Source organism: Salarias fasciatus, chromosome 19 (assembly GCF_902148845.1).
Source record: "Salarias fasciatus chromosome 19, fSalaFa1.1, whole genome shotgun sequence".
NCBI lineage: Eukaryota > Metazoa > Chordata > Actinopteri > Blenniiformes > Blenniidae > Salarias > Salarias fasciatus.
Window position 1 is genome coordinate 406632 of NC_043763.1, and position 14832 is coordinate 421463.

General features: G+C 47.9%; 1 protein-coding gene across 1 annotated transcript; it reads left to right on the forward strand.

Moving 5' to 3' along the window:
- The first annotated feature begins 208 nt into the window (after positions 1–208).
- On the forward strand, positions 209–12695 carry rrh (retinal pigment epithelium-derived rhodopsin homolog). Its single transcript, XM_030116552.1, has 7 exons — positions 209–320; positions 1810–2000; positions 2141–2240; positions 2467–2620; positions 6622–6790; positions 7612–7790; positions 12553–12695. Exons 1-7 carry the CDS (start codon positions 209–211, stop codon positions 12656–12658), a joined length of 1011 nt encoding a protein of 336 aa, XP_029972412.1. The 3' UTR covers positions 12659–12695.
- Positions 12696–14832: the final 2137 nt, after the last annotated feature.

The window sequence follows — 14832 nt, forward strand, 5'->3', positions numbered from 1 at the left end:
GAGTCCAACTTGTGAGCGGCTCCACGTGAGAGCTAATCCTCTCTGGAAGTGTTGCTGCTGGTTTAAAGCCCCATGACCTCCATCTCTCTTCAACACTCCAGTCACGCAGCCTCTTCCTCTCTTCTCTTGGTTTTTACTTGGATAACTTCCTCAGGATCTTCTGAAACGTGGTCACTTTCAGTATTTTTTCCCTCTAATAAGTCAGAGGATGGGAATGGACCCTGGAATCAACATTTCAGATGAGTTTACACCTTACGGGGGAAAGAGCGCCTTCTCCCAGCTGGAGCACAACATAGTGGCTGGATATCTCATTACTGCAGGTATCGACACTACAATCCTACAGCCGATCACATGACTGTTTACTTCATGTTGTTGTGCACCTTCTACTTTAATTGAATGTGTTGAGTCAAGAACAGACAGACACATGGGAACAGAGGCAGAGCTTCTGCTCTGTGGTGAGGCGGATTAATATGGCTTTAGCTTGTTTTTAACTGACTCTGTAAGAACAGAGAAAATTGAGCTTATCGAGGTCACGGGACAAAACACCTTCAATCTTTTCTTGACATTTTGTTCTTCATGAGAAATGTTCCCCAAGCTGCTAAAGCCTCACTGCTTGTTGGGGTCCAGCAGCAGTCCACGGTCTCAGCTGTGAGGAATCCGCTGCCACTGCCCTCACAAGGCTTCAGGTCAAACATGGTTCCTTCTTTAAACAGCTGGAAATACTTGAAATTTGTGTTTTTGCAGGTTGTTTTAGAAAAATGCTGAGATTTTTTTTTTCCAAAATACAGTGACTGGAAGAATGTATAAAACAAAGATCTGTTGAATGGTCTGTCCTGGTCATCCTGTTCAGGGTTGAAGCATGGCTACAGGAAGCTTCCTCAGCCAGACAGAAATCTCCTAAAAGCACTAAACTACTGACGACGTGGAGGAATCGGTATCCCAACACCTCCTCTGCAGCGGCACACAGACAGCCCAGTTTGATTTATGAAGTCGCACAGAAAATACACGATAATACGAGTAACGTAGTCTACACTGACCTATTATTAGAGATCAAACAGGGTCCATGAAACACAGCGATTCCACAGAAAGAGGCAGGAGCTCAGCTCTTCAAACGCCGAGGACAAAAAGGCAGTTTGAACTGAGCCCGTCCTGGAGGGTCCAGCACACGCTCCCATCCCCACAGATGGAAATTCCAAATTTGATGGATCTTTAAAAGAAATGAACATTATAATATTATTTTGTGGTTAAATTTTAAATCTAGCTCCTCCGCTGTGGGAGCTCGGTTGTGGTTTGGACAGTCAGTCTCTGGAGCGACCAGCTTCCAACAGTTTCATCTGGAGAAGAAGTGAACGTTGAAGTGTGTTTCCATTCATGGCCTCTGCATCCTGGCATCTGGAGTGTTAAAAACCTCCTCCTCGTTTGGCAGATTTCATCAGAGTGTGCGTGTGAAATATTTCCACTGCAGAGAGTGTGGTCTGACCACAAGTTCTGTGAAACCGGTTCTGAACTCTGTGAGGCTGTTCTGGAAGCAAAGGTCTGAAACAATGTGCCGGACTGTTGAGGACCGCTCTTCTCCCTGAAGGACTTCATGGTGGGACGGAGGACAGGTGACTCCATCCTCCCCCCAGCAGGGTGCTGTGCTTCTCACTGATTGGTCTCACTGACAGACATGATGTGTGGAATCAGAGGGAAAGCCTGCCGTACCTTCAGATTCATGCTGATGGTCTGAGGTCAGCTCTACACCCCCCCCTCAGGATGAACACATGACTCTCACTCTACCTTCACACTGATGTCTGATTGGTCCTGCAGGTGTGATCAGTTTGAGCAGCAACATCGTGGTCCTGCTCATGTTTGTGAAGTTTAAGGAGCTCCGAACCGCCACCAACTTCATCATCATCAACCTGGCCTTCACCGACATCGGCGTGGCGGGAATCGGTTACCCCATGTCAGCCGCGTCCGACATCCACGGCAGCTGGAAGTTTGGCTACTCGGGCTGTCAGGTGAGGATCAGAAGATCACACACACACACACACACACACACACACCTGTCAGTTACTGCTCTCATTAGATCTGCAGTGGTCAGTCTGCCTGAACCGTCCCAGGATGCTTCACTGTGGCCGGTCTGTGTTTCTCTCTACAGATCTATGCTGCTCTCAACATCTTCTTCGGGATGGCCAGTATTGGCCTTCTAACGGTGGTGGCCATCGACCGCTACCTGACCATCTGCAGACCAGACATCGGTATTATTCAGATTTAAACGTGTGACTCGTGTTTCTTGCCTCTAGAATGGTGTCCAGGATGCTCCTCTCCTGACAAACTGTCAAACTGTCCACAGAACAGTGACACCGAAGGGCATTCTGCATAGAAAGGTCACATGATGGCGAAGAGTTCTACAGATGAAACCACAGTTGGAGAAAACTTGGAGTTGCAGGACTGTGATGCTGATCCTGTGGTTTGCGTCTGCAGGGCAGAAGATGACCAGACAGTCCTACAACCTCCTGATTGCTGCAGCGTGGCTGAACGCCGTCTTCTGGTCCTCCATGCCAGTGGTAGGCTGGGCTGGCTACGCTCCAGACCCCACAGGAGCCACGTGCACCATCAACTGGAGGCAGAACGACGCGTAAGGCTTCACAAACACCGCGCCTCCATCATCTGATGCATTCATAATGCTTCCAAAGGGGACGGCTTCTGACAGGGATCAGAGGAAGAACGATACCATCACATTTATGAAAGCTGTGCTCCTCTCCCCCAACCCACAGTCTGAGAAAGAGCTGCATCACCTTAAACACACAGCTATGTATTTTCCTTACTTCGTCCTTTCAGGGTCACCAGGGTGTGGAGCCAATCCCAGCTCTGGGCGGCGGCAGGTACTGGGCAGCTCGCCACTCTATCGCAGGGCTGACCCACACACACTCACACCGAGGGCCAACTGAGGGTGATCAAGTAGCATGTTTTTGAATCGTGGGAGTATCTGGAGGGAACCCACACACACACAGGGAGAACATGCAAACTCCACACAGAAAGGCTCCAGGCCCAGGCTGGTATTTGCACCCACAACCTTCTTGCTGTGAGGCAAGAGCGCTAATCACTGCACAACTGTACGGCTCAAGGTTTAAGTCGGCAAGTTTTGGTTATTAATTATTCACCTCATCATTGAAAACGTTTTGGTGTGGATGGCGTTCATGGACGGCACACACACACACACACACACACACACACACACACACACACACACACACACACACACACACACACACACACACACACACACACACACACTCAAACAGCAAAAAGAAAATAACTGGGGTCCTCAAATGAGGGATCCTCAGAGTCTTCAGTTTAACAGAGAGAGCTAACTTAACCCGAGACAGAGGACTACTCAGTTCAATTCAATTCAGCTTTATTTATGAAGTTCCAATTACAACATGGTCGTTTCAGGCACTTTTACAGAGAAACCCAACAGATCCACATGAGCAAGAACAGGCGACTGGAAAGAAAAAAAACTAACTGAAGAGGGAGACACTTTTGCAGAACCAGGCTCAGAGGAGGAGAACCTGCAGAACCAGACTCAGAGGAGGAGAACCTGCAGAACCAGGCTCAGAGGAGAACCCTGCAGAACCAGGCTCAGAGGAGGAGAACCCTGCAGAACCAGGCTCAGAGGAGGAGAACCCTGCAGAACCAGGCTCAGAGGAGGAGAACCTGCAGAACCAGGCTCAGAGGAGAACCCTGCAGAACCAGGCTCAGAGGAGAACCCTGCAGAACCAGGCTCAGAGGAGGAGAACCCTGCAGAACCAGGCTCAGAGGAGAACCCTGCAGAACCAGGCTCAGAGGAGAACCCTGCAGAACCAGGCTCAGAGGAGGAGAACCTGCAGAACCAGACTCAGAGGAGGAGAACCCTGCAGAACCAGGCTCAGAGGAGAACCCTGCAGAACCAGGCTCAGAGGAGGAGAACCCTGCAGAACCAGGCTCAGAGGAGGAGAACCTGCAGAACCAGACTCAGAGGAGGAGAACCTGCAGAACCAGGCTCAGAGGAGGAGAACCTGCAGAACCAGGCTCAGAGGAGAACCCTGCAGAACCAGGCTCAGAGGAGAACCCTGCAGAACCAGGCTCAGAGGAGGAGAACCTGCAGAACCAGACTCAGAGGAGGAGAACCTGCAGAACCAGGCTCAGAGGAGGAGAACCTGCAGAACCAGACTCAGAGGAGGAGAACCTGCAGAACCAGGCTCAGAGGAGAACCTGCAGAACCAGGCTCAGAGGAGGAGAACCTGCAGAACCAGGCTCAGAGGAGGAGAACCTGCAGAACCAGGCTCAGAGGAGGAGAACCTGCAGAACCAGGCTCAGAGGTGGCGGCCTCTGCTGTTCCGGTTGGGGTGAGGGGACGTAGCTCTAGGATGAAATTAGATTGAAACAACAGGTCCCGTCTCCTGCAATTTCAACAATCCCTGCAGCTGCTTCAGATGCTCGGAGACAGGAGTCTCTGTCTCTGTCTCAGTCTAGCGGGGGGACGCTGCTGTTTACCCCTGAACAGCTGTGTGGCTTTATTTAGAACTGAACCATTTTACACAATACTGCATTGGTCACTGGAGTGACTTTTGATGTGTCAGAGCCACGAGAGGACCTGAAGAACCAGGGACCCAGCCGATCCTCCACTGGGGGCTGGACGGAGGAGACAGGCCCTGAAGAACCAGCCTTCCACACCAAAACAAGATACCTACTGACTGGAATCAACAACAATCCCCGGACGATTCAGTACCAGGCATAGCCAGCTCTCTCATAGCCAGCTCCAACTGAGGATGTCGCTATAGCAACATGCTGGATTATCGCATTATCACCTTCACGAACTGAAACAATCTGTGGTTGAAACACTACAGGTGGAGATGGGCTACACACACACACACACACACACACACACACACACACACACACACACACACACACGCACACACACACTTGGAGGAGGACTATCGGTCGGCCTCGAAGAAATTCTGGCAAACCGTCTGGCGCCTCAGGAGGGGAAAGCAGGTCTCTGCAAACACTGTGCACAGAGGAGGAGGAGCTGCTGACCTCAACGGAGGCCATCAGAGGACGGTGGAAGGAAGACTTCGAGGACCTCCTCAATCCCAACGTCACGTCTTCCGTGGAGGAAGCTGAGACTGGAGGAGATCCTGGGGAAGACCTAGGACACGCTGGAGAGACTTCGTCTCTTGTCTGGCCTGGGAACGCCTTGGGATCCTCCCAGAAGAGCTGGAGGAAGAGTCTGGGAACAGGGACATCTGGGCATCTCTGCTGAGACTGCTGCCCCCGCGACCCGGTCCCGGATAAGATGTGGAAGATGGATGGACGGATGGACGGATGGATGGGTGGATGGATGTCCTGTAGGACTGGGTGTGAGTGTTCTGAATTTGGTTTGGTTTTGTTGAATGAGGAACATCTTCACTTCCTCATACTCCTCCAACTCTTTTACATTTGTGCCACTTTCGACTTTCGATTCCAGCCTTTTGCCGCTGGTCTGGCTGAATGTGTTGCCAGCATCAAAGTCACATTCAGTCATATTTTCTATGAAATAGTGAATTTATGAGATTTCAAATTCATTGGTCTCTTTTTTAGGGCTGTCAATTGATCAAAATATTTGATCGCGATTATTTGCATCATTGTCCATAGTTAACTCTCAATTAATCGCAAATTGATCCCACATTTTTTAAACTACCATCAATGAACATTAAAGGGAACATTTTCAAGTTCTCAATAATCTCATCAGCACGGGAGCGGACAAATATGTCTGGTTTGTGTAAAAGCATGTTTACTGTTGTTGCCACAATCCAGATCAAAATCAGATCCTGTCCAGAACCACCTCCACAGAGCCTCAGACATTCTGCTGCTCAGAAAACAGGCTGGAAGGCATTTTGACCTGAATGGAGCATCATTTAGTAATAATCTGACCATGTAGTGTCCAACCAGCGACATGTCCAGCTTTCCAAACAGTTTCCACCCCAGACTGGTGGAGCTCCTGGATCAATAGAGAGTCCTGGAGCAGCAGGTCCTGCTGGTCAGTAACAGAAGAGAATCACAGAACGGCTCAGCCTCCTGACTCTTGGTGGTCCTCGTCCAGCCTGTCACCGCCACAGACATCGGATACAGGGACGCTGCTTCACGCCGCTGTGGTTGGAGCTGTCGTGCTTATGCGGCGGCCATCTTGAGGAGGGGCCACGCTGCCTCACACAGCAGGTTATATCAGAATTTTCCAAACTGCTTCTGCTTCCTCTTCTGTTTTAGCGGATCACAAACAGCTTGAAGGTGCATAGTGCCACCTACTGTACAGGAGTGTGCAGTACCTCTCAGTTTCCCAAAATACGGTGCGAGATGAGGGTCACAAAACATGCACGAGTCAATTGCGCGGCAAATAAACTAGTGGCGTCAAAAGGAATTTGAATTAACTCACTATTATTGCAGAAATTTTACTTTCAAGACAGACTGGAGTTATGTTCTATTTCAACCGCTGACATATTGAGGTAAAACTCAAGACCAGTCTGACTGTAACTCATGGAAAGAGTGGAGTCCTCACTGAATTGCATTGTGGGGTATTGAGAATAGTGTCCTCAAATGTCCTCTTCATGTCCACAGCTCCTTCGTCTCCTACACCATGGCAGTCATCGCTGTCAACTTCCTCCTCCCTCTGTCCGTCATGTTTTACTGCTACTACAACGTGTCGGTCGCTGTCCGGAGGTACAAGGCCAGCAACTCCCTGGACAGCGCCAACGTGGACTGGTCCGACCAGATGGACGTTACCAAGGTGACGCACCTGTCCCTCCTCAGTGACTGACACTGAGTGGAGACAGACTGAGGGGCAGGCTGAGGGACAGAGTAGAGGACAGGCTGAGGGACAGACTAGAGGACAGACTGAGGGACAGACTGAGGGACAGAGTAGAGGACAGGCTGAGGGACAGACTAGAGGACAGGCTGAGGGACAGACTGAGGGACAGAGTAGAGGACAGGCTGAGGGACAGACTAGAGGACAGACTGAGGGACAGGCTGAGGGACAGACTGAGGGACAGAGTAGAGGACAGACTGAGGGACAGACTAGAGGACAGGCTGAGGGACAGACTAGAGTACAGACTGAGGGACAGACTAGAGGACAGGCTGAGGGACAGACTAGAGGACAGACTGAGGGACAGGCTGATGGACACACTGAGCGACAGGCTGAGGGACAGACTGAGGGACAGATTGAGGGACAGGCTGAGGGACAGACTAGAAGACAGACTGAGGGACAGGCTGAGGGACAGACTGAGGGACAGACTGATTGACACACTGAGGGACAGACTGAGGGACAGGCTGAGGGACAGACTGAGGGACAGACTAAGGGACAGACTGAGGGACAGATTGAGGGACAGAGTAGAGGACAGGCTGAGGGACAGACTGAGGGACAGACTGAGGGACAGACTGATTGACACACTGAGGGACAGACTGAGGGACAGGCTGCAGGACAGAGAGCAGGGTTGACATGCCAGCCTGAGGAGACTGTCTCTCAGACGGAGGCGTCCTCTGCTGGCCTCCAGCTGCTGCGGTGGAGCCCCATGTTCTTCCTTGCATTTGACGCTGCGATGTTGTCCACAGATGTCCATCGTGATGATCGTCATGTTCCTGGTGGCCTGGTCCCCGTACTCCACGGTGTGTCTCTGGGCTTCGTTCGGAGACCCCCGGACCATCCCGGCCCCCATGGCGATCATTGCTCCTCTCTTCGCCAAGTCGTCCACCTTTTACAACCCCTGCATTTATGTGATCGCAAATAAGAAGTGAGTGCTGTCATTTTGGTAGTTTACTGATGGCCGAATAATGATCCTAACATCGATCCTGACATCTCCCTCTCTTCACATCCAGACTCAAAATGCTTCTGGTTCAGTCTGCCTCTCACTGGAAATGCAATATTTGTTTAGGGAGTGTTACATGCTTGCTTAATGCCAAGCCGAAAGTCTGACGGCTCTGAAAACCTCTCAGACTGAGAGATAACTCATTTTCCTGTCAAAACTGATCATTTCTATTCACCTTTGCCCAACATTAACGGATCAGGGAGCAGTTTTCTCCCTTTTTTCCTGCCCTCATTCACTCCTACTGCATGTCTTCCTCATGACCATATATGGGCGTAGAGTGACGACATCATTCAGCTGAGAGCAGCTGTCAGTCCAGCCAGCCTCCTCCAGACCGTGAACCAGCCGTAGACAGGTCTGACCCTCAGTCTGTCCTCTGGACACGTCTTCAGGCCAGACTGCGTCTCTCTGCTGCTCCCAGGAAAACATGGCGACATCTCTTCTAGTTTCGGTGGAAAATGCTGCATTAAGATATTTTGAAGACTTGCCTTCGTTTTGACGACTTTTCTAGCTACAAATGTCCACTTTATTCCCATATTCTCCCGTCAGCTGATGAACACAAACCGCAGTTTATGTGTTTTGGCGTCTGTTCTGTCAGCTCGGTCAACACCATTATAGCCACGCTGCGATTGCCTGGTTGAGTTTTTTTTTTTTTTTTTACGGATCAAGTTGCTCTGAAACTTAGTTACATTTCTGTTCCTCTGCATTAATTAATGAATTCAGTTTGGTTTTTAAAACACAACAGAATGAAAAATGATTTAAAATCGAGTTGAAACAATGATCTGAGATGAAGACGTTTCACTTCTACAGATAACACAGCTCTTTATTTCTAAATGATGCTGGAAATAAAGACTTCCTATCATCTTCTCAAAAAACTAACTGCCCATCATATCTACGTGTTGTTGTTGGCAAACATTTTGCCTTATTTCAGTGATTTATACCAAACAGCCTGGGAAGAAATTTAGTGAACGCTTCCAAGTTTGCTCCACATAATCTGAGTCCAAAGTGCAATGCCTGATTAAAAAGGGATTGTGCCCAATCTGTAATCATGGGTCAGTGGTGGGGTTTCCGTCCACCTGGTCTTATTCGAATTAAAAAAAACAAAAAAAAAAACAGAATTTGAAAAAAAAGTTTTTATGCTTGGAGGAGTGCATTTGTCTGTGTATCGATAAAAGAAAATCTGACCTGTGCTGTAGAAACAGGTTTTGTGGATAAAAAACGGCTGGGCGGACGCCTCATCACACATTTATGATGTGCACACAAACAAACTGCAGCAACGATAAAGTAAGGTATGCTTGAGGAGTAGGGATGGGTACCTTTCACATCTGAATCGATACGATACCGATACTCGGTACCTGCGAATCGATACCGGTATTTTTCGGTACCTGTTTTCGATACTTTTTTTTTGGGGGGGGGGGGATATGCATTTGGTAATTAAAGTTATTTTGTATATTTTAAAAAAATAGTCAAAACTTCAGAATTTTAAACATTTATGCTTCAATAACATCAACTGAAATAACTCCAACATAGAACTTGAGAAAAATGTGTGTGGGAATAAAGTAAATAAGTTAAATAAATAACAATAATAAATAACATAATAAAAATAGACTCAAAATAAATAGCTGTATGAAATGTTTCACATTTGCACCTGCTGCCCATACAGCAACAAACAACTTTCAGCATAAATAACTGTATAAAATGTTTCACATTAGCAGCACCAGGCCCCTCTACAGTAAACACTCAAAGGTTTACTGGAGGATCTGAATTGTATGGTTCCAACTCGTGATTGGGCAGTCATAATGCCAATCAAAGCCACGTGGGACCGCTTTTGCGTGATGACATATCATGTCGAGTCGCCGCCTCGATGCGCGCTCTTGTTTCGAGCCGCGCATGCGCAGAGCATTGTTTAGGAAGTGACATGCAGCGGGAGCGACCATCGCAGAAGCAGAAGCCGCAGAAGCGGCTTGTTCCTCCCGCGAACAACTCCGAATAGGGGCGGGGTGGCCATCGGGAGGTCCCCCCCCCCCGCCTGCTCTCACGGCCCGTGTGTGTGTCCGCTCTCCCGGTATATTATATATTCGCTCCCGGTCTGCGAGTCAAAATACTCCGAAGATTTTGGACCCACGTCACCGCGTCACCGCGTCCTCCGCTCTTGCCGATGCATAATGTCAAGGTGCGTTCAGGGTCAAAAAAAAAAAAGAAAAAGGTGCGTTCAGGTACCGAAATGTGGTACCGACGGATTTCACGTGAATCGATACTCGGTACCTAAGCGGGAATTTGGTCGGTACCAAAAAATTACCGAAATTCGGTACCCATCCCTATTGAGGAGACGAAGATACCGGATTTTTCCTGGAGTTAAAGGTGAAATACACGATTTTCTCGAAAAGACGAAGCCCCACATCTGTTACTCACTTTTTGAACAACGCCATGCTCCAGACCATCCGCCCGGCTCTCCTGCTTCTCCCAGGAAACGCGGAAGTGTACGAGCGCGATCTCCTCTTCTCCGGCGTGCACGGCTCTGTTTACAGTTTCTGCGATCCGCCTCGCTCATAAATAAAGCTTTTTTTCCGAAACAGCTACAGTTTCATTATGTCAGACTCGCCATCGGTCAGTACTAGCTCAGAAGCTCACGGCTACATAAACACTCTGAATGCGCAAAAGGGAGAAGCTGATTGGGCGCGAGCACGGAGAACCGCCTTACGAAAGCAGCTCGTCAGAATGATTGACAAACAGACCCACCAGTTATTTAGGTGATCCACCCGGAAATCAAAATGTTGTATTACACCTTTAATATAACACTGACGCATTAATGCATTGCAGAGAGATGCTCTCTGATGATGTCATCTCATGGCGCACTCTGATGACATCATCACATGGTGCTCTTCAATGATGTCATCTCATTGTTCACTGTGATGACATCATCTCATGGCGCGCTCTCTCGCAAAATAATGAATGGAAACTAGCATGAAGTTGCATTTTCACTAAACACTGTGAAACGTTTCTGAACATCTGGATGGAAACTGGAGCGTTGTGATTGGAGGAGCAGCTCCCAGTTCTGAACAGCCTCAACGTGACTGCAGACAATCACATCAAAAAATGTGGCACGCACGTCTTGACTGGCAAAACATGTAATGATGAGAAAAAATTAACCCTCTCACTGCTGAAATGGGCTCTCTATCGCCACCTAGACGCACTAAAATTCCCACTACGGCTTGTAGGAATGTTGCAGAGAGATCAGACCAACACTCACTCGTTCAACTCTTCAAGACCTAAAAACGGCGTTCTCACACCTCTGACCTGAATCCAACAGGAAGTCCACAATCTGCCTGTCAAAGTAAAATTTCGCTCACTCCAGTCAGTTTTTTCATCGAGTGACTTATATAATCTTATTTTAGCAGAAGGAAAGGCAATACATACTTTTGGTGCTGATTAATGATGGATTATGAATTGCTTAAAGAAAACAGCTTCTGCTCCTGCTGATGGATGTTCAGACATTAAAGCAGAAGATACACTCACTGTGCTTCCACACAGCTACGTTAGCTGCTTCCAGCTGGCTGGTAGTCCACATCCTTTCTGGAACCGAAAGGCATAATGAAATCTTCTGTTATTCAGTTATTTGTTACATTGTTTATTGTTTTTGTTAATTTGTTTCCTTTCCTTTACCCTGTGCATTATTGTACAGCAATTGCCTGAAATGAACAAAATAAATGAAAATGAAATGAAATGAAGTGAAGCTGTTGATGGACTCAGATCCGGATCCAGGTCCAGGTCCAGGTCCAGGTCCACGAGTAAAGGAGTCTGTAGTCTCTCTGCAGGCTGGATGTCCGACCGAAGAATGAAGCAGAGAATGAAACAGCAGAGGTGGAAGAAGTTCTGAAATACTTTGAGAATATTTTCACTTTGCTGAAATTCTTTTTTTAAGTGAATGTACCATCTAAAAGTCACGTCAGCCTCGAAGTAAAAACGTAGTTCAGTGAAAATGTACTTTGAGTAAGTCTACATCTTGATGCAGGTCATGAGTCAGAAATCCAGTATGAGCTGCTTTTCCACAGTTTTTAGTTCACGTCATGATGAAACCTTTCAGGAGGTGGAAGGTGTTCGGAGTTCTACAGTCCATCTGCTCTCTGCCACCTCAAACACTCAGCTTGAAGCCCAGACTACAGGAAAGAAAATCTAATCAGATAAAACGAGAGAAGGAAAAAAAATCACATCAAAGCATCCACGAGACTCAAAATATTGAACAATACAAGTATGGAACTGCTCTTCTCATGAGACAGGTCAAACACACTGTCTGATGGTATAAGAACTGGAATAAAACGTCCTGAAACAACAAATACCCAGCTTTCCTGTGGAAAGCTCCTCTTCACTGCGAGCAGGAGTCCGAGCTTCACTGTGAACAGACCGAGGCCCGCTGGCCAGCTCGGAGCGTCGGGGACAACAAAGAGCGCGAACCTTTCCTTCTTCATTTAATTCTTCTTCCCTCGGTCACAGGAAGGATTTACAATGTGTGCAATGTGTTCATCTAAGATCACCCCAAATCACCCCAAATCACCTTTTTCCAAAGCTACTTAAAAATGGCGTCTTGTTCAGAAAACCTCAGTGACAGAGATGTGAGGAGTTTGCAGTTCTGTGAAACAGCCAGGTGGGTTTGAATGAAGCCGTCATGAAGACTCTTCTGCTGTTCCTGCAGGTTCAGAAGAGCCATCATCGGGATGATTCGATGTCAAACCAGGCAGAGAATCACCATCAACTCTCAGGTTCCAATGACAACCTCCCAGCAGCCGCTGACCCAGTGACAGCGCCAGGCCACACCAGGACGCTGTGGGAAAGTCCAGGCAGCAAACTCTAACACTTTCAGATCATTTCAAATCAACGTTACCAGATTTATTTTCTTGTAACATTTTCTAAAATGCTCGGTGGCTTGAGTGCGTGAATTCCACCTGCTGTCATGTTGTCTTTGTTTATGGTACAGTTGTTTCTGTAATAAACCAACAAACAGCTCCTCCTGTGGAGTCTGTTCTTATACTGGTTCTGTTTTCACACCGAAATCCATGACAGGGCACTCGTCTACACTGATGTGGGTTTTCCTGAAGAGGAAGAGTGGCCTTCCATATCAAACTAATGTCTCCCCTAAAGAAGAGGTGTAAAAGCAGCAGCTGCAGACATGAGGCTCCACAGTCCGTCTGTGTGTTGATTCTCGTTTAAAAAAAGAAGAAGAGATTATCTGTCAGGCCCCTGTGCCGCTGGCTGGGTCTCCCATCTTCTCCTGTGTCCGTGTCGTCCCCTGTTGAACTTGTGAACTCCCGTTCAAGTCCTGATCCAAATCACAGCATCTCAGCAAGCACGCATGAAACACCGGACTGACTCCGCCTACTTCACCGAGTCTGCATCGGACCAGATTTGTGCAGACTTCAGAAGCGAAATTGCCCAGAATGCATTTCGCAAGACATGCCGGAGGAGTAAACACACAGTGGTGAGTAAAAAGAACTCAGAAATATTAGCGTTATTGTTTAACAGAAAGTATTTTTAACGGTGTTTCAGGCGAGAACAGAGCTGTTCAGAATGTTGACATGGAGTCAGTCTTTTCACATCAAGCTTATTTGAAAATTTGTTCCGACAATTTTGGAAATTTGGGGACCGGACGGCGGTCCGAGGCGAGCCGGGGTGACCCGGGGTGACCCAGGGTGACGCGGGGTGACCTGCGGTGACCCAGGGTGACCTGGGGTGACCCGGCGCTCAGCTGCAGCAGGCCGTCACTCTCCGCTGTTGTCAAACATGACATATGGATCGTTTTGCGTGAATTCAACGGTGTCTGGGTCCGGTTTAATCTGTTTCTGCTCATCTGAAGGAAAAGTTCACGTTTAAAGCTGTTTAATTTAAAGCGACACTAAGGAACTTTTCAACCTTAATAAAACATTTTAATATCTTTTGTGATGACACATCGACTTACAACGGGTTGAATGACCCCTCTGTCACGGGCTGAGGGCGTCAGTATTGCTTTCACTTGGACTAAGAAACTGTGAGGAGGGTGGTAGGAACCCAGCACACGGCATGCGTCACATTATGATCTAATATTGTTTAGCCACCATTAGATTCATTACCTCGTCGCTATCCGTCCTTCACACAGCCACTGGAAACAAATGTAGGCGAGTTCAGTCTGACAGCATGCCACCGGGAGCAGCATTTTACGACGTCACGCACTAGTCCTCATGGGAACTGTAGTATTCCTTTAGGCAAAACACTACCGCTTTTGTCCACTGGCGCCGCCAAAATCAACGGAAACTGAAAGTTCCTTAGTGTTACTTTAACATTAAAGTTTGAAAGGAGGTGAATGTTACTATTGACCATGAAGTTCAGCTTCAGTGGTGTAAATGTTTGCTACTGGCTCTACTGGTGAATGTTGTGCATTCAGACTGAACCCATGAACTGTTTTAATCAAGGCATGACTGAGGAACCAGAACCTGGTCCAGAGGTGATCTGCAGCCAGAGGCTGTGTCTGAATGTCCACTCTGTCCCCTAACTCCTCAATATAGTGCTGGACTACATATATAATAACATATATAATAGAGACAAGAGGGCGGTGGTCGGTCTCCACAGTGAAAGACGGCAGTCCATAGACATAACTGTGAAAACGCTCCAGACCATAAGCCACGCCTAAACACCCTTTTTCAATCTGTGCATACTTGCATTCAGACTTGGTCATAGCCCATGATGCATAGGCTACCGGCTTCCAGTGTTGCCCTTCAGCTTGAAGAAGCACTGCTCCGATACCATCTTTGGATGCATCAGTTGACACTTTGAGCTTTTTGGTGTGGTCATAGTAGGCTAATGCTGGTGCAGAGGTGAGAGTCTGCTTTAGTCTCTGCCACTCTTGCTCATGTTTCTCAGCCCATTTAAAGTCACTGTCATTATGTAAGAGCTCACGGATGCAGGAGGTCGTTGCTGTGAGGTTGGGAATAAACTTGCCTAT

Excerpts from the sequence above, each read along its gene's own strand:
- rrh (XM_030116552.1), top strand. The coding sequence starts at position 209 with ATGGGAATGGACCCTGGAATCAACATTTCAGATGAGTTTACACCTTAC. Across the intron at positions 2,241-2,466 it reads CATCTGCAGACCAGACATCG|GGCAGAAGATGACCAGACAG; the intron begins GTATTATTCAGA and ends TTGCGTCTGCAG. Across the intron at positions 7,791-12,552 it reads TATGTGATCGCAAATAAGAA|GTTCAGAAGAGCCATCATCG; the intron begins GTGAGTGCTGTC and ends CTGTTCCTGCAG.